This window comes from Strix aluco, chromosome 2 (genome assembly GCF_031877795.1).
Source record: "Strix aluco isolate bStrAlu1 chromosome 2, bStrAlu1.hap1, whole genome shotgun sequence".
NCBI classification, from domain to species: Eukaryota; Metazoa; Chordata; class Aves; order Strigiformes; family Strigidae; genus Strix; species Strix aluco.
Genome location: NC_133932.1, coordinates 57,956,530 through 57,983,176, shown reverse-complemented (window position 1 = coordinate 57,983,176; position 26,647 = coordinate 57,956,530). Strand labels below are relative to the sequence as shown.

Genomic DNA, 26,647 nt, shown 5'->3' with positions numbered 1-26,647 from the left:
TATGAAATTGAACTTGCTACTTTCTTCAGAAGTAGGCCCTGGAAATCTCAAAATGTACTGTCAATCCTCCATCACACATAACACACTTTATACCCTCCTCATCTTAACTTCTCCTTCTCCTCCTAACATTTTTCTTCCCTTTCCCTTCCCTCTCCGTCTTCCTTTCCTTCTCCGTTTCCCTTTCCCTCCACAGACAGACTTTGGAAAGGCAAGATTACACACAAAAAATGTAGTAGGAATTTATCATACAGAGATAATTTGTCACACTTTAATTAAGCTTCCACTTTTTCAGTGTACATACATCTGCAATGACTTCTAAAAATTAAAGAATCTCAGGCAACAAACGCCTTTTATCATTAAGGGACAAACATAATCATGTGGCAGAAACTGTGTTTAGGAGTCATATTTAACATTCAGAAGTCACTAAATCCATCTGGATTTACTATGCCTCTCAACTAATTTTTTTATGTGAAAAATCATAGCACCTTGGTGACACTTCAGCATACCTCCCATCCAATACTGGGGACTCATTCTATTTCACTAGAAATCACTAGTCTCATCTTGAGACCAGCTGGAGTCTTTATCAATCTGCTGATGAAGATTTTTGAGCATACCCTTAAAGTAAACAATTATGAACAGTATCTTCAACTTGACTTTAAAATGCACAAACCACACAGGAAAGTATTTGGGCCACTTACTTGCAATTTGTCATCTTATATTTTCATTAAAAGACCCTTCCATACTGAACTAACAACAACAAAACTTAAATGAGCTTTGTTGCATGTCAACAAGTATGCACTAATGGAGACAGATACTGTTCTTACCTCTACTTATTAGGATCTGACAGCTGGTTTAGATACCACCTGCCACCCTTTAGGGATGTCACCTGAGAGTGATGTTACTGATGCATCATGATGGCCAGTTGCTGACATTTATACAACACTTACAGTTCAGCAAATGGAGGCGAACTTGAATGAAAAAAAGCATTCTGCTACTACACCTGCTGCAGAAAACTTGGCTCCTGACTTGACTGGCTATATAAAGTAAAAAGTTCCTAAAATATTTCTCATGTGAGAAGAATATTTAATTTGAGTTTCAAAGACGCTGTTTATTTATCACTACAGTAATAAATTAAAGTACTATGGACTCATGATTATCAACTGAAGACCTTTAAGTATTTCCTGTCACTCTTCTTATAAGTAACTTCCTAAAAGTACCAACTTTTCCCCTTGCCTTCAGTGCTCTATCTTGCAGCATGGATATCTATTTTTATACTGTTTCCTCTTTACTACTCTAAGTAAATGGACATTTCTTAAATATGGTCCCTGCAGCACTCAGGAATGCTCTTTTGGGAGCTTAAATATTACAATTTAACTATAATGTTAACAGTTTTAAGCTTCCCAGTATTATACTTGTTAATTTAACAGTTTCCTCCTATCCTGTAAAAAAAGAGACTGCGAAACTGTCAGTTTTAAATAGGTAATAGACTTAATGACAGTGTCAGGTCTGTTAGAGCACAGCCTTTTGGGAAAAGTCAGACATAGCCTGTTTTGCCCTGACTATCTGTACAACTTTGTTCCAGCAGAGTCTACCCATGATCTCCAGATGCCATCATAGCACTAAGACAACACAACAAGAGAAATCAAATGTTTTTCTCTCTTGCATTGTGTAAGTAAATAAGAGGATGCAGCTGCTGGTCTGAAAACCCTAGAAAACTATAGAATAAAATAGAAAACAAAATTATTCTTCCAACTTTACAAAAGGTAACTTGCGACTCAAAAGTTTAAATGGTTTAGTAAAGGTTATATACCAATTTGTTCCTTAGTTACTTGCTTATGGTGAAATGTCCCTATATATCTTCCACAGATAATTATCCACATTTCTACAATATAAACCTGATTAGAGCAACAAGAATAAAACTAGATGTTTTAATACGTATATGCCTGTAGATCTAGTTCAATATACATGGTAAATAAAAGCAAATCAAGCAATACAGGGTGCTTATCTTAATCTAAATATGATATAGGTGACAGAACTAAATAAGTTTTTACAACAACATAATGTGTTATGGCTAAAAACACAAACTGAAATTACATGGCTTTAATACTAGGTTTGTTTATATTTTCAAAAATCAGTACAATTAAAAAGGTAACGATGTAAGAGACCAGAATAAGAGAACTATGTGTAATTCCCTTATTCTTCTCACATTCAACTGCTCAAAGAGGACACAATGATCCTATACAAAGTATGAAATAGAATTGAAACGGGGGAAGAAGAGGAGGGAAACAGAAGTGAAAGGTTGTCTACATTTATCTTTCCCAAACTCCTCAATCATCCCTCACGTGATTACCTTGCTTGCCATTGAACTAGTCAGCTGCCTTCCATTATTAAATGATGTTGAAGAGAATGTCAATAATGCCTAAACTTCCTTTTCTAAAGCAGGGTTTGCAAACACCAGAAGAATCTGTGACAGTTTCTGATGCACAAAGAGAAAGGCTGATGCTGTCAGTGATTTTCTACTAGGAGAAAATGTATGCTCATCACATAGAACAGAGATCCCGCAACAGACATGTAAAACCCAAAGCATTACTTTTTCCTTTCAGGTTCACCCCTTCAGGACTACAGTGTGGCTGGCCTCAAAGGCTCAAAAGTTACATCAGATCTGACTCTGAAACTGTTTGGCTCCTCTACAACAAACTAATATCCCATAACAGAGGACTGGACCTCCAAATTTCTGGTGAATGGAAACATTATAGAATGGAAAGAAATGGGATGGTTTCCTTTTTGTTTAGTTCCATTGCCATAAACACACAATACTCTTGTTAGTAAGAAAAGTGTAAAATTAGTAAGGATATTGTAACAAAGACAATTCCCTCTTGAGTTTTAAGTAAGGCTATAGTTCAGTTCATGTGCAATTCATAAGTAACAAATTATTTTCCACTTTCTGGTTGTTGAATTTTTACACAAGGTTAGCAAGTTCACAGCCAATCCACTAGCTCTGTGTAGGTTCCCGGCTGTGGGTAATTTTGTCTCTGCTCTCTGATAAGTGGAGTAAACATCTGAAGGCATTCTAAAGATGGCCTTAGTTCAAACAACAAATACTGTTCAGAATGGTTAATAACACTGTGAGTTTTATGGAGATGGAAAATAACATTGTTTTGCCTTGCTTTAAGTATTTCATATTTTTTTTAAAGTGAAAAACATTTCTTGGTTCATGTGGTTCCAAATTTTGCTTCAGCTAGCCAGAACAGGGAGTTGTATATGGCCAGATCTTCAGTTACAGTAAAGCACTTTCAGACTGAAACCTGAAGCCCCACTCCCTCTGTTCCACTGCAGACATTCCAGCATCTGCCTGTTACAACACGTGGCTTGCAGCACCTTCCTTTTTGCTGGCTGTGCTACTGAAAGTTGTGATGGGTGCTTCTGCTGAACTCAGTCACATTGATCTACGTTGCTCTTGGATTGCATGAGGCCCTCCAGAAGATTCACTTACACAGAAAGAGACTTAGTTTGGAAAGACCATGTAGTGTTAGAAATGGAATAGTCAAGCAAAGGCTCTTGTTTTTTAACAGTCATTCAGGATCTCAGCAAGCTCAGCAGTATTTTTATAAGCTCTCTGAGTCATGTTCTTAAACTTTGCATTTATTACGCTTTAGGTAACTACATGATGTTTGTGGTATTAAGCCTAATTGCATATTAAACATTTACTCAGACTGATTTAAACTGTTTACATAGAAAATTTTGAGAGATTGAAAAGGAATTGGGAGGAAGGAAAGAAAACTGTTGCCACAATCAAAACAGATAAAATTATTTTTAAAAAGGCACATTTTACCAAAATGAAAGAATTCTGACAGCTCCCTGGATATTCTGTGTTTGCAGAGGAGTGGATTAAATGTTATATTAAAGGAAAAGATTACATGGGCCAATAAAAATATTTCCCTGTGGATCTCATGGTATCACTTCTAATAGTACTGCTTTTTGGAGTATGCTCTATGGATTTATATTTTTTAATTTCTGTTTTAAAATTAAAGGGAAAAAAACACACTAGACTAGCAGTAGGAAGCATTAGTTTTTCTGTGGGTTTTTTTTCTAGCTTTAAAAAAAACCCCAAACAAGGCAAATTAAAAAGAGGAAGTTTTATCTCTCCAGTCACTACTGGTGGTTTAACACACACAGCTTTTTCACTGTTTTAGTTTGACAGTGCACCATATAAAACATTTGCTGATTAACGTAAGAACCAACTATTTTGCAGTTTAATCTCATATGTGTATAAGAATCTGAATTACCACTCTTGCTAGTCCATCTGTTTCCCTGATTGCTGCTGGCTTCTCCACAGGGATAGAAAACAGTAATTTAGTTGCTTCATTACTAACACCTGTGATTTTCGCTGGCTGAGAACAAATATGCTGGGTTCGTGAAAAAGCCATACTAGTTTTCAGGTCCTTACTCTTAGATGGTCATTTAATGCTGGACAAAGGTGTAAGGTTGCCACCACTGGAAACTAGATAAATTTATTAAAGGAAAATACAAAGGCTGGCTGTGATAATATAAGCTGCTGTATATCACCCTGCCAATATAATCCAATTCTGGCCTAAGTTTGCTCTATCATTCAAAGTGTGTGGGGGTTGTGTTTGTTCTTTGTTGTTTTTTTTTTTTTTTTTTTTCCAATTTATGGATCAGTCTCAAGTGAATTAGCAAAAAATTACTGCCATGAGCTCCACATGCCAGATATTTGGCCAGCATCTGAAGTTTTACATTGAGGGAAGTACAGTGCCCTGAGGGCATTCATTAAAGTAATTTTCTTGAGATTCATTTCACATCTTTTAATAATAGAATCTGGAGCTCCAAATTCTCAAAAGCCAGCCATTTTTCTTCTTCATTTCCTTATAATAAACAAAGCATATTTTCTTCATCAGATCAACAGCCCTGAAAGGTCAAAAACCTTGATGAATTACAAGAAGTCTCAGGCAAAAAAGAAATGTGGATATTTATTCAAATGTTAGAATTACATTTTGGGATCTCCATCAAACAGAATGTAATTTCTGACAATCTAGACTACTGTTTACAGATAAATCACAGTACAGGATGAAAATAGCATTGGCTTCACAATTAATTTTTCACTATTGATTGCAAAATTACTGTTAAGGCATTGGAGCTTTCAGTCTCATACAGTAAACCAATCCTCATCAGGTAATTTCATTTGTGCAGCTGTGAAGAACACCAAAGAGTCTTACAGGAAACATTCTGTCTGGGAGGTGTAGGTGGGGACCGCTAATCTAAAGATATGTAAATAAGTTAGTGTTTTTACATTTATCTTTAGGATGCTCTCTTCCTCTTTTTCATACTCCCTTTAACATTTCCTTCCTCTACCTTCCCTCTCTGAGTTTTTATTTCCATGCATGGAATATAGTTTTTGTAGAGATAAAAGTCCATGGCTTAATATGTAAGTGGTAAAATGTCTAAATATTGTGATAGTGTGAGTGGGATTTGAAGGGAATTAACACAGAGCTTTCTAAGTCAGAGCGATTTTCTTGTTCAATATTAGTCCACCAACGCTCACATAATTGCTAGAGAAACTACTTATACTTCAAGGAACAGAGTCATGCTTCAGGCTTATATCCTGCACCTCAAGTTTTTTGTGTAGTTAACTGAAAAAAAAAAAAAAAAAGGATTTTTATTCGTTGCTAGGTAATGAAATGGATACTTTCTTAAAAGGTGAAGAAATCACTCCAAAGAAAGTGAATATATCTCAAGTTGAAACTGATGTACACTGTAGAAAGACCTCATCAATTTTTACTCTTCCTGCCAACAGATGAAGAAGACTTACATTAGGCTTGATAAGTGTGTTGCTTACTTTTGATATGAGAAAGCATAAAGACCTATTGACTTGGCAGCAAACAGTTACACTTGAAAAGGTTTCATCTTTTATGTTGGAGGTTTCAAAGGATAGTTCTAATAAAAAATTCTTTTGTATCTTCTCATATAAGGATTGTCTTGTACCTGGCTTAATCTTTTCTCTGGCCAGCAGGACCGTGAAGTGTAGGAACATCTACTCCAGAGTTTCCACTGGTGGTAGCATTCAGGAGACTGAGAGACTCTTACAACGGCTATTGCCCTCTTAAACTATGAAAAGGTTAAGACCGGGCAGCCAAAGCTGAGCCCAGTTAAATTCATAATATAATTGGTGGGGTAGATGATTTAAAACATAATGCAAGGTGAAGATTTCTCTGGAAGTGTGTGGTTGACAGTTTTTTTACAGTCAAGCAGTGAGATTTCCAGCCCACTATGACATCAGTTTACATCACAGTTATATAATCATTGTGCAAACAAAATGTGCAAGAAGGTGTCTTCTTTTCCTGTTTTGTTTTCTGTGTGATTATGTTCTACCACCTTAACATGGTAACTCCTATCTAAAGAGATATTCTCACTGGTTTACCAGGACTCTTGTGTTTACATTTTTGAGACTATATTACTGCAGGGCACCCTAAATGTAGTTGCATCTCAAGCCACCTTAGAAACCAAAGCCAATATAAAAATCTATGGCTTCTTTATTTAACTGTTTTCTCAGTGGGAATATATAACATGACAATTTTGTGCTTTGCACTAGCTGCTTTCAGATCTCTGCATGGATTTGGAAAGTTTGATATTGATCTATAAAGACCAAAATAGTTTGGTTTGTGGCTGTTTGATAAACTGCTTCCCTTCTGTGGTACAGCAGCAGTGAAAAGCACTACAGTAATATTTCCTCAATTTAACAGGATAAATAATAATTCCAGTTCAGAGGCCCACCTTCAATGTGGTCTCCATCTTCAGTGCAGAAGAGAGTGAAAGGAATGAGGATGGAGAAAGAAAAACAAAGGAAGGGTGTTCTGTGTCTTGATTTGTATCGCACTCTGGTGCTTTGTGAAATGCAAAATTTCACCTTGATAAGCTGAGGAAGGACTACAGCTTTCCATTTCTTATACAAGTGCTGTACAACATCAGGAAAAGATATGTTCATTACAGTATTTTTGAGACAGTTCAGAGCTGACCATGTACATTAAAAATCCTGTGAACACATGTGAAGGATTGGGGTGGGTCTATACATGACACCTCAGCAGATCATATATGATAAGTGAAACTATGGAATTATCACTTTTGGGCATCTCCAGGATCCAAATGACAAACCGCTATGTTGGGTTTGGCAGAAATATTTTGATTCATGCAGTCTGCTAGAATTTAGTGCCACTATCCCACTTGGTTTGTTTGTTACGGATTTAACTACTATTTTGGAACTGTCTGCACGGGATTTGAGAAAAGAACCCTCAGGAAGAGTTAAGTCATCTCAATATACTGCAGACTCCTATCAGCTGGTCAGTTGAATTGTCTCATAGACTCCGTTGCATATACTGACTGCATCTCTATTGAGTGTGCTGGCAGCTCAAACACTCCTTACACATGGAGATAACAAAATGCAAGTGTTTTAGTCTCAAGCTTATTCCACTCCTACTCAGAGAATATGGAAGAAGCCTTCAGAATGTGGAAACACACTTCATCATGGAGGAAAAACCAGCTCTGTGTGTATACATGTCCACAGAGAACAATGAACTGCTAGCAGGTTCCAGATGCTTCTGTGTGGAAAATCTCAAGTTCCTCATCTCTTAGTATTCTGATTAAACCAGAAGCCAAGATGCCACCCAGTAATGTTCATTAACAGACAGTTTTCTTAATTGCATAACATTTATTTTTTAAATCCAATAAAGCTATTTTCCTCCAATGATCTTGTTTAAACAGTAATTAGTTTTTTATTTATTACTAACACACAACCGTCCTGGGGGCTGAAATCAGCTGAATTCATAAACAATTTGCGCTAACTCTAATTTGCAAGCTGCAGATCTACTACTGACATGCACTGTTGGCAACTCCATCCATACCTGCTTATTGAAAGGAACACTGCACAAATTTGGTCTCCAGATTTCAAATGGTTAATGGCACTTTTAATTCATAGTGGTTAGTAAAGAAATGTATACACATGGTAAATGTTCTGGTATTGATGCAATTTCCTCTCTTGTCTATAAGAATTAGGAACTGCTAAATAATTAAACTAAGCTTTTAAGTTTGGTCAAATAAGACTACATGCTCTTCCCATATTTAATCTGTGATTTCATCCAGTTTCTCTCCTAATTGTGAATGTAGGCTACCATTAAAATATTTGCTTTTCCCTTCTGAATTTAATTTTTACTCCTATTTTGTTCTGATTATCATTAGAAAGGATCCTGCAGTGACTTTAATTGTCTACTAGGCTAAACAATGTATTGTTACGGAGATACCCAGCAGGAGTTTACATACTCTGCATTAACCGGGGAACCTGCAAATTTTCTCTGAAGTTTTCAAGAGCAGTCACTGTAAATAAAGCAGCTTCAGAGGTCAGGTAGGTTCTCTCTGTGCTATTGTGGCAACATTCTCACACCTTGTACATCTGATTAGAAAACAGAAAGAAATCCTGAGGCTATATGCACTAGTCAGCAACAAATCATGTCCTCCATCACTAGTCAGTGGAGGACCCACTACATCCATGCCATTCTTTACACACGCTTGTCTCAATCTTTCTCAAAGGTCTCCAGCCTTCCCAGAGAAGCTGTTCCAGAGGTCTGCTGTTCTTTACCATTAGGAAGTTTTTATAGTGTTTGCCTGGTTTGTCGGACTCTAAATTTGTGATGAATAAACAATAAACTGAATGCAAGTTGTGCTACTTCTTTAAGATATGCTAAGGAGATGGCTACTTTAAGCTGTTCTATATTGCAAAGTAGGTATTTTGGGGTAACCGTCAAACTATAAGGCACTGTGTTATTTCACACAGCCACATTCACCTCCAGTTTTACAGCTCTCATAAAATGCTTGATTGCTTCTCACGGACAAATACCTCCAAATAGATTGGTGAAGAGATATTACCAACTGAGAGTGTTTGGTTCTTCCCTCATGTCTTGTTATCCTTTTTCATTGCTTCAGCTGGAAATTGGCACAAAATTTATTTTCCCATCTCTTGGTGATACCATTATACCTTTTCAGACTGAATTGTGTATTTGTTTTTCATTTAAACATTACTTAACTATGCCACTTCACCAGGCTGCAACCACAGAGCAGAGAGGCAGCCATTCAGTTACATTCACCATTCATGCAAGTTAACATAGTAGAAGATAATGCTGCTAACAGAGGAGTTACAGCCTGTTCATTCAATCCATCCATCTATCTTTTCTTCCCAGTCCTGTGGAAGGACAATAATCAGCTGGAATCAAGGTCTTTTGAATAGATATTGCCATTGTTATAGTCCTAGATCTAATCCTTATGTCAGCAGAAAATTAAAAAGATACTTTTTGTTTAATCAGACTCGAGTTTTTAAATTCCCTGAAATTATAGTTGAAGCTGTTAATGAGAAACCACAGAGGACTGACAGAAAATCTACACGTGATTGTATTTATATGTTGGTATCTCTCTAATATTTTCATAGAGCTGATTCTTAGTTTCATCACCAGGAGATGATCCTGAAATAGGTCTACACATAGATCAATCCACTAATCCTTAGGTATCTCAAAGCTATGCATTTATTTTTAAGAGTTAGATGGTCATTGTCCAGTTCTTAACTTGTCTTAAATTTCAAACCTTAAAATTTTTCTGTCAGCCATTCCATGTACAGGAATGTCCTGGTTTAACTAGGATAGGGTTAAGTTTCCCCAGCAGTGTGGGGGGGGAGCTCTAGCCGGGTTATTCAGATACCATGCGGACAGACGTCACATCCTGGCGCATTTTCCTGGCGCGGGAGCGCGGTGCACTCGTGGTTTTGTACATCGTGCTTCTCACTGTTGTATTTGGTAGCTATTTTGCTCTGTTCATTGCTATCACTATTACTGTTATTGTTATTGTTGTTGTTTGTTGTGTTGCTATTGCACTGTTGTATTAAACCTTTCCTTATTTCAGTCTTGGGGCTTTGTATTTCACTCCCTTTGTGGGGGAGGGGCAGCGGCCGCGTGGTCTCAGACCCAGGCAGGAGCTAAACCACCACAAGGAAGAGTATAAAATATTTAAAGATTAGTATCTCACCAGTGCTAGAGAACAAAAGCACTTTTTATGGAACAGCATTTTAATAGTTAGTATTCTGTGCCATAAAAGAGCATTTTTAGCTTTCACCTTATTTAAACTCTTCATTATTTCAAATCTTTCATCATGTTTTCTTTGTCACAAGTTTCACTCACATAGCTAACTACAAAAGTCATCTGATTTCTCTTCATGAAAGCATTTATGCTACAGGCACATCATTCCTATGGGACATAGTTCCTTCTCAAACATCTTTAATGAATAGAAAAAGACTTAAGCACATGCTTATCATTAAGTATAAACATAAATCTTTTGGCTAGCTTAAACTCAAAGCTCTGGCAGGATTTCAGCTCATTAGAAATTTTGTCTAGTATTTCAGAAAGATAATATATAGTTTTGACTTGTATAACATTAACACATAAACTTCAAGGCAATTAATATAGCAATTTTTAACAGCTTAGTTATAATTGTAGGCAAGTCTTCCTGTTTGCTGAATACTCAGTCAATAAACCATTGCCTCTTTACCGCCTGAAATTCTGCTTAGTAATATAGTTCAGCATTATTGTAATTACATATTACTAAAACCAGGTTAAACTTTAGCTGAGGCAAATTAATTGGATCAAGATACAGAGATAAACACTGAGTTGGTGTATAGAATAACTCTATTGCTATCTGTTTAATTAAATTAATTTTCAGGAAAAAAAATCAACACCATTTTTTTCTGATACTGAATAGCTGCTTAAATGCATGTGTGAATCCTAGACTAGTTACATTAAATTACTTATGCTTGTCTTTGATCGGTTTTCTTATTCAAGTCAGCATCTTGAAGAGCTTTTACCACTGTTGTTCAAAATGTTATAGATAAAAATAGAGTGTTATCTGGGGAGTTACTGTCTAGAAACAGGAAATTTGAAGAGTTTTGCACTTTTTTGTTTCTGTCTTCAACCTGATTAGTATCAGATGTAATCAGTAAGAATTGTGTCCAATTAGATATTCTTATATTCAGAAATTGGCAAAAATAATTAAATACATCTGTTTATTGCTGATAACAAAATGAGGTAATACTTTTTTTTTTTTTCCTGAGATGCACCTTTGAATTAATATTAATTAAGAGAATGGAATTCTATAAGACATAAATGCAAATAATAAAAATTATTAGAGTATACAGTCAGTGACTTAAAATCAGTTTAACAAACATCTCTAAAAGTTTCACTGAGGAGATGTCATTAAATAGCATCTACAGGAATGTTGGGGTGTTTGGTTGTAGCCTTAATGATATTCAAGGAACATGTGGTATACCTGTACCCATTTAGAAAGTAGTGACTCTGAAAAGATACAATACATTTCAAGTAGAAAATCAGCTGACAGTGACCTCCCAGTAGTACTCTGTGAAGGAATATTCTTGTAGCTGTAAACAAAGCAGAGGGGCAGAAGAATAGGAATTTGATTTCAACCCTGAATAAAGGAGTTTTAAGGACTCCAGCTTTAAAGCACACTAGTCACAAGAAACAGAATCAGTTACCTTATTCCAGGACGGAATGTCATACAGAAGGAGACTCTCATGCATTTTGGAGGTTTTTTTTAAAAGACTGCCATGAGAGTATCCTATACAATGTATAAGTATCATCTTTAGAACCTCCTTTTTAGAATTTTATTTTAAAGGGCTCTAGAAGAGGTGTCAAAGCTGTTTCAGTGATGAGAAGCTGAAGAGAGAGATCAGAATACAGAGACACAGCCTTTCACAGTGCCAGTGATTAGTCATCACAGCAGCTAACAACTCACCTGCTAGACTGTATCTCTCAAAGCCTTCAGATCAAAACTGGATATTTCCATGGAAGTTACCTCTTAGTCAAGTCCAGACATTCAAATCTGTAGGCAGTATAGCTGGATGAAAACAAGTTTTAGTTAAGCCCAGGGGTAACTTTGCTGGATGAAATTTAACAGTCTATACAAGGGGCTACAAGGACATTAGCTAATCTTATGAGCACCTGTAAATTCAAAAGGTATGCATTAGGAGGGTAACTACATTGCCCTCTTTGCCATGTTATAGGTTTTATCTGCTAATATTCATGTATCCTAGACTGCAGGATCGATAATGACATCCAGTATCATTTTAACAAAGAGAAATAATGTTTCCTCTGAAGCATTCCTGTAGTATATTTGATTTGTCTAATTGGATCAGTACTAGATAAAGCAAAATCATCTTCATCCATGTGGTGTTTAAGGCATAAATGAGACTCTGAGGAAGAGTATTAGAGTTGGATGTCTGTTGAAACTTTGCTGTATTAAATCATAACAACTGCTCCTGATCTTGGGGGGTTTTAGTATTATTTTGTCTAATAGGTGACTTTGAGGAAATTTGCCATATGAAGCTGATCCTCCTCCTAGTCATCTGAAGAAAATGCTCAGAATGAAAAAATAGTCCCAGTGGAGTTCAATTTGAAACTATGGTATTAGAAGCTAATATGTTGCAATGTCCAGGATGTGATGGTAGAAAGGGAAATAGTTACAGTGAATGAAACCACAAGAACCTCCCCTTAGAAACAAGGTTAAAAACATGTTTTTAGGAGAGCTTTAATTTACTTTTCAACTATTTGCTGAAAGCTGTGGTATCAGTAGTCTTGACTGAGGTCTTAAAACCTCTACATTAGCAATCCCAAAAAAAATGATGCGGCTTGGTATATTAATTATGATACCTTACTTTGCTCACTTTGCAGGTAAGTAGGGAGTTTTTTATTTGGGTTTTTTTGTTTTGGTTTGGTTTTTTAATTATTTATTTTACCCTAGAATTCTCTAAATCCTAACTGATCAAGGAAGGCAGTGCTAATCTTTAATCAAGGATTAAAGTGTCAGTTGCTCAGTTTTACTTTGTAAGTCTTCAAACTGCTGTTTTATGAAGGAAAACAAAAATGGGAAAAAAGTACAAAAGTACTTAAAAGAGTAGATAGAAATTAAAATTACATCTGCCTGACACAAAATTAAAATTACATCTGAATGAAAAAGGAGAAAAAAATGGGTTCATTTTTGCATGTAAAGAATATATACTGGTACTTTTATATATAGGTCAACTGGACAACAATAAATTTATTTAAGGATTTTTATAAAACTAGGTCTTGCAGTACTTTTAAAAGTGTATGTATACACTTACAGCAACAGACTTAAAAAAACCCATAAAAGTTATTAAAGACTAATTTTTTTAAAAAAATGTATAGCATGATGGAAATACAAAAGATATTTCAGATATTTGTTATCTGTTTCTCTTCACAAAGTCAGCTAACTCTCCTTCATTGGCTGAGGTGAGACTGGTGTTCTGTGGGTAGTGAAATATTGCTATCAATGTGATAATATTTTTAAGATATTATTTTTCACCCAAATGAAAGCTGTGTCCCAGAAACCCCTCTGGATTATTTCCATTTCAAAATATGTTTAATGTTAGCTTTCATGAATCTTTTTCAAGTACAGCCCGGTCATTTCTGAACATACCTTTCTTAGTATATATGTTCAAATGACCAAAAGTCTAAAAGGAATGCCTATAGAAAAATAGGAGTATAACCAGCTGTTTTTAAACATCTTATTGATTTGTTCTGATATTTTTAAAAGCATGTTTTGTTTGTTCTTAGTAATGACTTTCTAATTTTTTATACTCCATATGAAAATGCAGATGTAAAACTTAAAAGAAAAACTCCATTTCATTTGAAAGCAATTCCATAAATACAAGAACATTTGTGATGGAAATCTAGTTTTATGTCCTCAGATAGAAAAGAGTAATTTCACAGAAATTTTAATGTCTTTATCTGAAGTCATTACTCTATGTGAGAAATAGGTGTTTTTATAGTTAAAAACAGAAAAACCAAACAACATTTTATCTGCTTAAACCTTTATTGTGGGATGAAATTAATCTTGCCTTTGAGTTACTATTTCTGTTTATGAACTACAAAGGGAGACTATGGTTAAGTGTAGGTGTTTAAATGTGGATATTTAAAGTGTAAATAATGGAGTTTAAAGTAGAATAATCTCACGTGGTTTATTAGTTAAAAATTCAAAACTCAAATGCAGCTAAAGTTTAGTCATGTAACATGCTAAAAAGAATGAGGTGTGACCTGAAAGGCATGTCAAGTAGGGGATCGTTCTGTTATTCAGAAGAAATTGTAAGAGTTCATCACTATGCTGCCTGGAAAAACCCTTTAAACTATTTGCCAGTTGAGGATTGACTAAGAGCATTTCAGTGACCTCCAGGATTTGGCTTATGCCATCATGCCTGTGGTGAGGGAGGAAATGCAGACTTTGCAGCCTGCCAACTTTTAGACTGGTTAGCAATTGCCTCTGAAGAGGGAATATCTAAATGTGTTATCAGTTTAGCCGTCTGGATCCTCTGCAGTTAATATCAAATTTGTTTCTTCAGGTGTATTGTCTTGTTCATGGCCCTTTTTTTGCCTTTTTTTTTTTTTTTTCTTCCTTTTAGCTGGTCAAAGCATAGTAATAGATTTACTTCAGACATGCTCCCAGTCATTTTTTTCATTGCTGCCTGTATATGTGCAAGAATTTTCTCTCAAAATATCCATCATCTATGGACTCATCATTGTTCTGCGTTAACTGTATACATTTAGTTTATGTGCACGTAGTATCCATAGAGGGCTTTACCTGAAAAATCAAAATTATACCCAAAGACTCTGGAATGTGATGTCAGGAACTACCAAAGATGAAAAATTATGGAAATTGAAGATTGTTTTGAGATTGCATGGAAAATATTCCAAGCAGTGAGTCTGAGTAAACTTGAATAATCCTTACATTTAGTTTAATACAAGCATAGAATTTCTTTTTTCCTAAAGTATTCATTACCACTGTATTTAGCTGTAATTGTTTCCTTGTGTTCCAGTATTCCTGTCCATAACAAAGGGAATGCAAATATTTAAATAATGATGTACTGAAATGATAGGATAAAATTAATGGAGCATTACTTTTAATGAATGCAATAATGACCTTTAGTTTGCTTTGGTCTAATCCCATTTTAATATAATCCTGGCTTTTTTTGTGATATTGACCACTAGAACAATTGTTAACTGCCATTTTTGCCCAGATCTCCTTCAAATTCACAGCGTGGAAATATGTCGTATCTTTTCATTAGTTTAATAATGACATAACTATTTCATACTGTAAATTTATCTGTGCTATTGACAATATGTATTTCCTGGTAAAATTCCTTCATTAAAAATATTATATGCACATATACAGCAATTGTGAAAAAAGCATTTCAGTTTTGCACACTGTTCAATATAAAGGTATTTCCAGAGATTTTTCAGTAAATTGTTGCCAAAATGAATTTTAGTGTCATCCTTCATTTTCATACAAACTTTAATATGATCAATAACTATCAAGTCATTATTAATTGTGTACATAATGTATCTGACAAACTTTTACAGAGACAATAAAATTTGAGCCAGAAACTATAGGAAATATATTTAGATCATGTGCAGACACTTGCAGAACAACATTGTAAGTTTGTAAAAGTAAGTGTATATTTTCTAGAACTTTTCACAAGTTGAAAGTATTGTCTGAAATTTTCCACAGCAAAGCTTTGTTGTGAAGGCATCCCAGAAGTTTAAGAATAATAGGAACTGTATGCACATTTAATCTAGTCCTCCGCTCTGTTTGCAACTCCTACTTTGTCACCTCCTGGGCTTGCAGTTCTTAAACCCTACATGTAATTTATTTGATACATGATCTTTACGCAAAGTTAATGACTGTCTTTCTAACTGTTTTGAGTGCTGACTGCAGCATTGGTTTCTCAGAAGGCAGTAGCTAAACACTTGTTTTGCCTCACTCAAGTGCACCTTTCATTATATGTGTCTATAGCTGTGGCTCTCTTTACGTTCAGATATCAGCTACGCTCAAATGTATTCAGCTGGCCAAGACAACCTCCTAAGAGCACATACCTCTGTTTACTTGAGTGTCCTTTATTTACACCTCACAGCCAGCAGCGGGCCAGAGCTTTTGGTCATGCAATACCCTGAAGATGCCAGTGTGCTCCTTAACTCCACGGTGTGGATGCTGTGTGTATTTGAGTACCCCAGCGAGGAGAATGAGGAGCCAGTGGTGTACTGGAGGAAAGGCCCTGACTGCCGCAACCAGCAGAGCCTCCAGTCAAGCTCCGGCATGGGCAGGCCTCAGGTACACATTACAAAGGACACCCTCAGGGGATTCTCCATCTTAAAACTGAGCAACGTCGACCAGAACGCCAGTAACTCCTATTTCTGTGATGTGACGTTAACACAGAAAATCCAGGGCAAACGTGGAAATGGCACCAAGCTGACCGTGCACGGTAAGGAGCGTTTGGGTGTGGCAGAAACAGACATGATGTGCACAAGGTGAATTAAATTTCCATTCAGCCTTACTGCCTTCTCTCCCAACACTCACCTCTGCTGGAAGAAAGGTGGGAAAAAGCAGTCTACAGTTGTATGAGTAGGGGAGGAAGACACGCCTTTTGTTTGAATTATTTATACAGCTGGACAGACAGACTTCTCAGGGACAAAGACGTTTCTTTGCATCTAAACCAGTTCACCATGCAGTAAAACTTTGATTCTGTATTTTATGTGTTCTAAATATTTTACACATTTACATATATAGCACTAATTTATATATATATAATTATTTTCTTAATATTCTCCACAAACATTTGTTGGATCTTTACTTCATACCATAACAACAAACAAACAAAAAAATCCCCAACAATCTTTCATTATAATTTTCTTCACTCTTTATAAACCAATGGTCTGTTTAGAAATATGCATTTTGTGCTTTCTCTTCCAGTTACTGAAAAATGAACAGTAAATTCACACAGCAGTGTGAGGGATTTTAGAAAGCGTAAAGTAGAAATATGTGGGATTTAAAATCATTTTCAACACCTTATAACTCTTCCCCTATCCTCAAATTATGAACTCAATTTCTGTAATCCTGCTAGGGATGTGACCTCAGTGACCAAGATACATTATTTCAGATGAGTCAAGTTTTCTTCATGTGGACTTTCCAGACAAATCTGACTAGCAAATGCTAAATGCTAAAAGTGTCTAATTCTAGATTTCGCATTATGTTTAACAATTTTCCAATGCCATTCTTCTGAGTCCCTAAAAAAACACAGTGGCCAATGAAATGTCTTTGACTATTGCACCATAAGCATATGTTTGGTTTAGTTTAAAAAAAAAAGAAGAAAAAGTTGTCTGACACTTAGGAAGATTATTTAGTCTTTTAGGTTGGCTTTTACATCATTACCTATGTGTGTGCTGCATAACAAAGATGTTTTCAGATATGCCACTTCTAGCAAACTGAGAATTTTGTTTATTATTTGTTTCATAAGTAGCTTACAACAGGTTCAAAAATCTCATGTCTGAAGTAAAAAGAAGACAACAGTTCTCTTATGAGAAGCTTAAACTTTTAGCCTGAAAAAACAACGAAAGAAAATGTGATAAAGAGAACTGTGCTGCCTGATCAATCCTCACTAATCTTTCAAATTAAATATATCAGAAAAACAACTTTTTTTTTCTTTTTCAAATACTTAATTTTCTTTCTCTTTGTTTCAGATTTCAAATGCAAAGACTGTGTAAGATCAGATAAGACCTGGTGGGGTTGGTTCCTTCTTCTTGGATACACCATCTTTGTCACCACAGTTATCATAGCTTTTGGTGTAAGTAATAACTTTGGAAATAAATGCTACAAACCTAAAGATGGATGGCATCTTCTGATGGAAAGAAATGATAAACAGATTATCCTGAATATGCACCTGTGGCAAAGTAAAAAGTCACTTTGTTTTCTCTTAACTAAAGCATTAGAGTTATAACCCCCTCTCTGTGAATGTTTTCAGGGCACAGCCCTAAAAAAAAAAAAAAAGCAAGCTGTGACATATAGAGAAATTATATCTGGTTTTTTTTCTGAGCTTGTCAGGTAGCTATTTTCTTTGTTGCTGGCTGACCTTGTTACTTCTACCTGGAAACAAAAGAAAAGGAGAAAAAAATCACCTAAATTATTAGCAGTTTGAAACACATTCTGCTCCCTATGTGTTTCAGAGCTCCAGCTCCTAATTTCATAAAATCCCCTGGAAACTCATCAGTGTCTGCTCATCTTCTGTCCTACTCACGTTCCAGCCAACCAACCAGTTATGCCAGAGTTTTATTCCCACTCCTACCAACTAGTTGCTACAGACCACTGCCTGACATTTACCTGGCCAGCAGTGCAGCACCCTGGCAACTTGAAAATTTGAAAATATTTTGCAAAAGAAGGAGAAAACATTTTTTTTGGATACAAAATGGTCTAAGGCCAGGGTGATTTCCTATGTTTCCCATGATATTTTAAAAATTCTTCCCTGTTTCCTAGTTGTGGCTGTTTCGCACATCAGGAAAAACTTCATAATCATTTTAATCAATTATTTTTTATGGAACCAAAACCTAAGAAGCCAGCTATTAACGAATAGCTCTACTTTGATACTACTTGGGAATATCCTTTATGTAAATGAAACCATTTGGAAGGAAATAAAAATGAGCTGAAGAAATCTGAGCTATGCTATAACTTGATGCAAAAGAGCATCACAGTCTTTGAAGGCAATGCACGGTGCTACACTCGTGTCTAACCCTCAACAGTACAACATGCTCTACTTAGATTTACAAGGTCCTTACTTGCAAATGTAGTTCAAAGATTATCATTTATAGGAGACCTAAAAAATTTTTTGTGCTTCACTAACATCTCTCCTCAAAACCAATATTGTAGAGTCCCTCAAAAGTTAACAAATGCAGTCAGATTGGACCAAGAGGGAATCGGTACCAAACTTAACAGGCTTAGAGGAAGAAAACTTAGCTCTTGAGGACTCAGTGTGGTTTTAAAATGGTGGCTATTTTAAGTTCAGAAAGAAGGATCTTTCAGGTATCCAAATCCTGATTGAAAGGCAGAATTTCCTTCACATTGTCCTCTTTCTCAGCTTCTGTATTTTAAAGGTGCTACTTAAGTGTCACTGAACCTGGCATGGTGGCAACAGCTCCCTCCCTGCTGATACCGCCACACAACCAAGAACTTCATTATTATATAAGACTCAGTAGCAGTGACATAAATTACAAGGCCTACAAAGACATTTGTGGTATCCAACTGCCCTTCTAGGTCAAGTAAAGTTTGGGTTTTGTTTTCTTTAACAACCAGTTGTTAAGTACTGTTACCTCAAAGCCACATCAAAACCAGAAACGGTCACAGAGTTCAGACATTAGGAGACAAGGTATGTGTATTTAGGGAGACAGTAAACTTGTGCTAGAGAGAGACATGGTAAACAGTCAAACCTTGCTAAAATACAATAGCAGCAGAAGCCTTCCAGAAGCCATTTCACATCTGAATATACAAAGTGAGCTAACCTAGACTCTCCTAAAATGAGTCACTGTGAACACAATTAGCAAGCAGTAGCAAACTCTACTGGGTCTGGGTGGGATGGAGTTTAACTTTCTTCATAGCAACCCTTATGGTGCCTTGTTTCAGATTTGTGGTTAAAAAAGTGATAACACGCCAATGTTTTGGCTGAATGGTGCCTGAAGAGCATCAAGGCTTTCTCTTTTTCTCACTCTGCCGCCCAGCAAGAAGGCTGAGTGTGGGTAAGAGGCTGGGAGGGGACGCAGCTGGGACAGCTCACCCCAACTGACCAAAGGAATATCCCATACCATATGGTCGGCAATAAAAGCTGGGATAGGAGAAGATGATCAAAGGGGTTTTTTGCTTCCAAGGTGACCATTGCTCAGAGATTGGCTGGGCACTGGTCCGCTGGATGGAGGCGGTGAGTGATTTCCTCTGCATCACTTGCTTTTGTTGGGCGGCTTTTTTTTTTTCCCCTCTTACCTTCACCTATTAAATAGATGTATCTTGACCTATGACTGTTTTTTCTTTTGTTCTTCCTATTCTCACCCCTGTCCTGCTGGTGAGGGAGGAGTGAGCGAGTGAGCAGCTACATGAGTGCTTGGCTGCTGGCCAGGGTCAACCCATCGCACAAACTAAAGACTGACACTGAAATTTAAAAAAATAAGGAGTTCATAACTTCTTAAAGGTCATTTCTTTACTAAATGACAAATGTTTCCCATCATGAAAATGTACATTTTTTCAAAATCAGAGTGTAAACTAATGGAAGAGGGACTAGAAGACTCGAAGGTCCTTTGGCCCTCATAGGCCACTTCTTAAACACAGTATGTTGTAACTGGTTAAGTCCTTCAAGGAGTTTTGGTACAGAGCTGTTAACCTCAAGAAGAGGTCTGACCTACCTTTTCTGAGTCTAAAGTCCTCTCAGCCGTTCCCTTGCTTCTTACTTCTGACAAACTTTTCCTGTGCTTCCAAATCCAGACTAGGGCACAGCACTGCACTATTCCAATAACACCTGTGTGACAAGTGTGTCTATTTTATGGAGAAGCTATCACAGCTGTCACTTAGGGATTATCCCCAAAAGACTACATCCATCTTATCCACTCTCCCCAAAAAATTGTTTATGCTACATAAGAATAAAGAATGAATGAAAATGTCTCTACCCCCACTCCCGTGCTCTACTTTTTTCTAAAGTAACAGCATACATGCACCTTCAAATATAGCATTGGGAATTGGAGAAGTATTAAATTAAATCACTGGTATACAGTCAGTTTCTGCCTATTTCACGAGTACAACATGAAGCAACCTTAGAATTCAGCATATTAGAAGCTAATTCACTGAAATAATTTAACATTGCTTAATAATAGTTCTTACTTCTATTTTAAAACAAAACATACCATAATTGTCTACTGTAACATAATTGTCCACATCTGACCATATTCCACTTATTAAGTTAGAACCAGATAAGCTATAAACCAATAAATATTTAGGTGTTAGTATTTTAGCTAACATACTACTAACATTTATTAATAATAATAGTGAATAATCTGTCAATTCATGAAGGTATAGTTAAAATTAATATTCCCATGTTTTATTTTGACTGTGCTCTGCATAACAACTTTAGAAACAATTCAGAATAAACACTGGGTTGCTATCACAGTAAAGTTATTAATATCTTCACTGAAAAGATAGGGTATCTGATGGAAACGTTTTTACTGCTTAACAATATATTTTGTGGAATATTACAACAGATTCACCAGTGCTGTAAAAAGTGCAAGAATGAGTCAAGAAACACAGATAGCAGTGCTACCCTGCCAAGTGAATGGATTTATGACCGGCCATCCAAACCAGTTAATAATGGGTTTAATCAAGAATATGAAGATATGTCGCTAATACGAACTTTCAGTGACATTGGAAGGAAAATGATATGAAAAAGGAGGTGCGTGCATTTGTAACTGTAAGATAAGAGCATGTGTGATGTGTGCTACTTCTATCAATTTAGAAAAGAAACATACACACAAATCACTTCATTAACTTGGAATATTTTTTGTTCAGGTTTTATCATCTGTTTATGTATTTATTTCAAACTAAGGAAGTTACCACTCCATGCAGCTACAAATGAAATGAGCTTTAGTATATTAACTATCATCAAAATACTTTAAAAGCTAAAGGTATTCAAACCTCTTTTTGATGCCAACATATCTGACCATACATTTGGGGTTTTTTCTACTTCAGACACAAGGACACAGTTGAAATTTTGTTTTTACCCAAGTTAAAGAGCTTCTTTGCTTTACAAATGCAATTCTGTAATGCAGTATCTGTCCACTGTAATGACAAGTTTAAAGAAGAGCTTGTCAGAGGGTAATTCCTCATGTGCTTCCCAGTGCACACTCTGATCTTATTTCTAACTCCTTGCACAGCCCCCACGCTTACAAATCCCTGCAACTTCTTCCACTCTTAGCTATGCCACTCATGTAATGCATATTGGGTACATGCATCTCTCAATAGAATGAAAATACTTAATCTGTTTTAAAAAGCTGTAACTGTTTTTTTTTCTGAAGAAACATTAATTGCTGAAATCATCTTGACATGTAGATAGGCTACATAGATACAAGTTTACTGCTACAGGGCTTATCCTTACTGCTTATGTGCCATATCTAAGATTGTAATATAAACTATTTGGATTCAAAAAATGTCTGTTAAACTTGTTTTAAAGTGCTTAGAATTCTTGTGGAATCTATGTAAATAACAACAATAGAACTAAGCTGCACAGAAAGAGCTTATCATAATTTGCATAGTAATTAAGTATTTAAGGAAGAGCTGCCTTGGTATAGTTATGTATGTGTGAGTTGTAGGAAATTAATACTTTGATAAAGTATTTAAATTGTTGAATTTTTTTCTTTTTTTTTCCCCAGTCAAATATTACAAGCTAAATATTGTGTCTCAAATTTGCTTACCACTGAAAATATATTATGTGAAAAGAAAAAGTTCATAGAATAAAATAACAGAGGTTACAGCCTTATACATTAATTGTGCAGTAGTTACAAAAAGTGAGTAAACTGTTCACTCAGAAGGGGACAGCCAGTCATATAGCTGACACTCAGGGCTGGACATTAAGAAGCAGATACCCAATGCTAGCTGGATTCAGCTTCAACTTCATCACTAGCTTCTGTTTCTAAACTATTTCCTTATTCTGTCAGTAAAGATGCCAAATAATTTTCATTTAAGAAATTGATCTGAGCATTTGATTCCTTTTGGTGAAAGTGCTAGCCAATACACTTAGAAAAAAGTGAAATGTGATTTTCAGAGGGACAGATAGACTGTGCTTGAGCATTTGAAGAAGGGGAAAACAATCATGAAGAATCCTCTTTTTTTTCCTGATTTATTTTATTTGGACAGTGGGAATTAAACAATGGTTTTCCCTCCTCCTCTACCTTATCTGGGAACTGACTGCATCTGCAGTCATACATATTTAGGTTTCCAGAGTCAGTAAATCAAATGCTAATTGTCGATGTAATTAATTTCTTTTCCAGTGAAACTATCTCTTTGGAAACACTTCAAATTTCCTATTTTAAGATTCTTTAAAAAAAAAAAAAAATCCTTGCTCCATATAATGTATGTTTAACTCTTCATTTTAAAGTTGAAATAATAAATTAAGTTAAATATTAAGATGTTAAAGACAGGGAATGTTTATACATTTAACATGGAGCTTTAGAGGACAGAAACAGCCATTGCATCCTTTAAAATGCAAGGTGTGATGTCCATCTGAGCCAAAGATGCAGTTTTGTGAAGGGAACTGAAGGCAGCAGTCACTGAACCAAAGTCACTTTCAAGTACCAGAAGCACAAAGAGGTCAACGCATTCAGTAAAACCTTCCAGCGCTGGCATTTTGGCAAAAATGACAAGGATTCATACCTAATCTAGCAGACATAACTAGACGGTGCATTTAAAAAGCATCTCATTCAGATAACTCATGTACTCAAATGGGGCTGCTTTCTTTCCACCTTATAACACTGCCTCTACTTCAGATCAATGGCCCTTCAAATGAAGGCCAAGGTGATTTCTGCACTTTTTCACATGCTTCTCAGAGCAGCTAACCTATTTTCTACATAGTGTTTCCAAAGAAGTTGGACATAAACTTTGTCTGAAAGGTTAAATATTCAGAAAGTTCTGAGGGACTGAAAACAAGTAATAAGCAGTATGTTCCATCATCTAACACCAACAGCACAAGGATAGTGAAAAGGCACTATTTGTTATGTTGCAGTCAACAAGGTCATGGATTTTTATGACAGCTTAGCACAGAATGAAATATCAGGGCCGAATTCAGAATAAGTTTAGAACACAAACAATTCCTAATATTAGACATATGAAATATCAATTTTTCCATTTATACTTCTTTTTAAAAAAGTGCACATTGTTAAGAATGTTAATATTTATATGAAATGCTGATCTTGCAGTAAGGCAAAGAATCACAGAACCATTGGTTAAAGGAGACCTCTGGAGATCATGTATTCTACCCCCCCAACTCAAGCAGGGTAAGATCGAGCTGGTTGCACAGGACCATGTCTAGATGGCTTTTGAATATCTGCAAGGAGGAAGACTCCACAACCTCTCTGAGCAACCTGTCCCAGTGCTCAGTCAGTCTCACAGTAAAGCGTTTCCTGATGTTTCAGATTGTGCCCATTGCCTCCGGTCCTGTCACTGGGGACCACTGAAAAGAGCCTGGTTGTGTCTTCTTCATTCCTTCCCACCCAACCACCAGGTATTTATACAATTTGATAAGATCCATCTGAGCCTTCTCTTCTCCAGGATACATAGCTCCCTCAGCCTCTCATATGTCAAACGCTCCAGTCCTTAATCATCTCTGTGGGCCTGCAGTGGACTCACTTCAGCAAGTCCATATCTTTCTCATACTGGGGTACACAGAACTGGACCCAGCACTCCAGATGTGGTCTAGCCACTGCGGAGTAAAGAGGAAGGGTCACCATCTTTGAACTGCTGGCAATGCTCTGCCTAATGCAGACCAGGATGCTGTTGGCCTTCTTTGCCATGAAGGCATGGTGCTGGCTCATGGTCTGTTTGTTGTCCCCAGTACCTGCAGGTCCTTCTGTGCAAAGTAGATGCAGGACTTTGCATGTCCCTTTGTTGAACTCGATGAGATTCTCTTCAGCCCAATTCTTCAGCCTGACCAGGTCCCTCTGGACCATGTGTGTATCTTCAATTCCAAATGACTCAAAAAAAGAACCTCAAATTTGTGATCTAATATATGAAGGACTGAGTCTTAGCCCTCTAGGAACTGGAGACAGAACTCCTGCTAATTTTAGTAGGACTCAAGTTTACCTTCAAATATCCTGAATATATACTCTGACAGGAAACACATAGACAAGCTAAAGGAAAACAGTAACTGAAACAGTAACTTTCAATTATTTCATCTGGTATTAAGGATTATTCAATATATGCTCAGAAAGGTTTTTAACAGTAATTACAGATTTCAAGATGGACTGTGTACAGATAGAGTGTAGAAAACTGGTCTGATAACACTTAGAATTTTTGAACCCCAGAAAAGTGTATATAGTGTAGAGCATGACATACAGTTCCTGGATCTAGAGAAGGGAAAAGGGATGGGAAAAAGGATGGAAATTGATGTTTATATGAAGAATGAGATAGGAGAAAGCATGGGTATTGAAGTTCATGCAAAGAACTGATCTTGAAGGAATAAAGCACCAATCTAGGCATCAGTCATTCATAGAATACCTTCACCTGGATGATGAGCATTACTGCTTAGCCTAGTAGTCCCAGCCAATTACTAGTTGTATTAGCCAGTAAAATAATTGTTGCATACTTACGGTGATCTTCATTTCCAGTCTTCACTCAAAAACGTGACCAAAGGTTGAAGGTCAGAGCAGAGTTCAGTGTCTTTTTAGGAAAACAAGAGCTGTTAGAAGAGGCAGAATTACTTCAGAATATCCCAGACAGGACATTAACACATTCAGATATAAATTATTTCCACTTCTGAAAAATGAAAAATTATGAAATTCAAGAGTGCAAGCATTAATTGAATGCAACATACCAGCTACTATCCAATTTTCAGGCAGGAATGAGTTCAAAGATTCTTTTGTTTCAACAACTGAAGTGATTCTCCTCAACGGGTCTAAAAAGAGATGAAGCTGTCCTCTTTGCCTCAGCATGCAAAGAGACTGAAGTTTTAACTGAAGACTTGGTCTATCCTGCCTTTTTAGAAGGCATGTCTATACCAAAAGCCTCTAGCTGCAGCATTTCCTTTTCAAACACCTGCAGCAAGCTACGTGCACATGTTCAAGGTCTCAAGGAGATAATAATGATTTCATTACAATATCACAAATTATAAAGCTACATTAGACTAGAATGAACAGTGTAAAAAACAAAAACCAACAAAACAGAAAAAGCCACAGTTGGATGTTACCTGGTCCAAGTAGATCAGGGTATGAACTTAAAACTGTAGCTCAAGTTTCAATGCACCCAAGAAGCTAACTGTTGGGAGGCTCCCATACTGCAACTGCACACAACTGTACTTCGGAATGAAATTACCAGTATCAGCAATTCATTAACAATGCAGCAGTAGCCTCCTTGCAACAGAGCTTACCAAGAACACCTCTCTTCTGTTGTCCCCTTCATCCCACAAGGCTCCCAGTGAATATCAGGGTGGTTTCCAGAGTCTTGGTCCCAGTTTCACAGCACCCTAGATCTGGCTTGAGTTCCCAGGGGTGAGCACTAGTTTCTCCCAATGGAATGAGCTCTCACATTCGCTGTTTCTTATGGCAAAAGTTGAGCTGTGGTTGCCAGGCTAAGTTAAGGAAACTGACTCAACCAAGCTTTCTGCTGTCTGACAGAACACGTACATGTAGCTACACACGAACAGGGGTGGGAGAGAGAAAACCAGGAGCAGGTTATCTATAACTTCATTAATTATGTAGAATACTAACAGTTAAAGACAGAGTTCCAGGGCCCTTTGGGGTACTTCCATGGTGCTCTGGGGTACTTTCAGATTTTTTCTTTCATAGTTGGTAGCTTTTCTGGAATTTATTTGTAGTTTGATGAGGAAAGATGGAAACTTACTGCATTTTTCTGTTCTCACATTGAAACTTCTATTTTCTCAGAATGTTGTATATCCTTATCAAGATTATAATTAAAATGGAAGGCATGAAGTCTTACACAGCTGTCCAAT

The 26,647-nt window shown here is 36.5% G+C and overlaps 1 protein-coding gene across 2 annotated transcripts; it reads left to right on the top strand.

Moving 5' to 3' along the window:
• Positions 1 to 12,674: 12,674 nt before the first annotated feature.
• LOC141919397 (uncharacterized) lies at positions 12,675 to 25,998 on the top strand. Of its 2 annotated transcripts, none has more exons than XM_074814888.1 (4): positions 12,675 to 12,788; positions 16,043 to 16,390; positions 17,646 to 17,749; positions 21,195 to 25,998. In XM_074814888.1, exons 1-4 carry the CDS (start codon positions 12,737 to 12,739, stop codon positions 21,372 to 21,374), a joined length of 684 nt encoding a protein of 227 aa, XP_074670989.1. In that variant the 5' UTR covers positions 12,675 to 12,736; the 3' UTR covers positions 21,375 to 25,998. The 2 variants fall into 2 exon arrangements, with proteins under 2 accessions (XP_074670989.1, XP_074670990.1); XM_074814889.1 differs by having other exon boundaries at positions 17,646 to 17,855.
• The last annotated feature ends 649 nt before the right edge of the window (positions 25,999 to 26,647 follow it).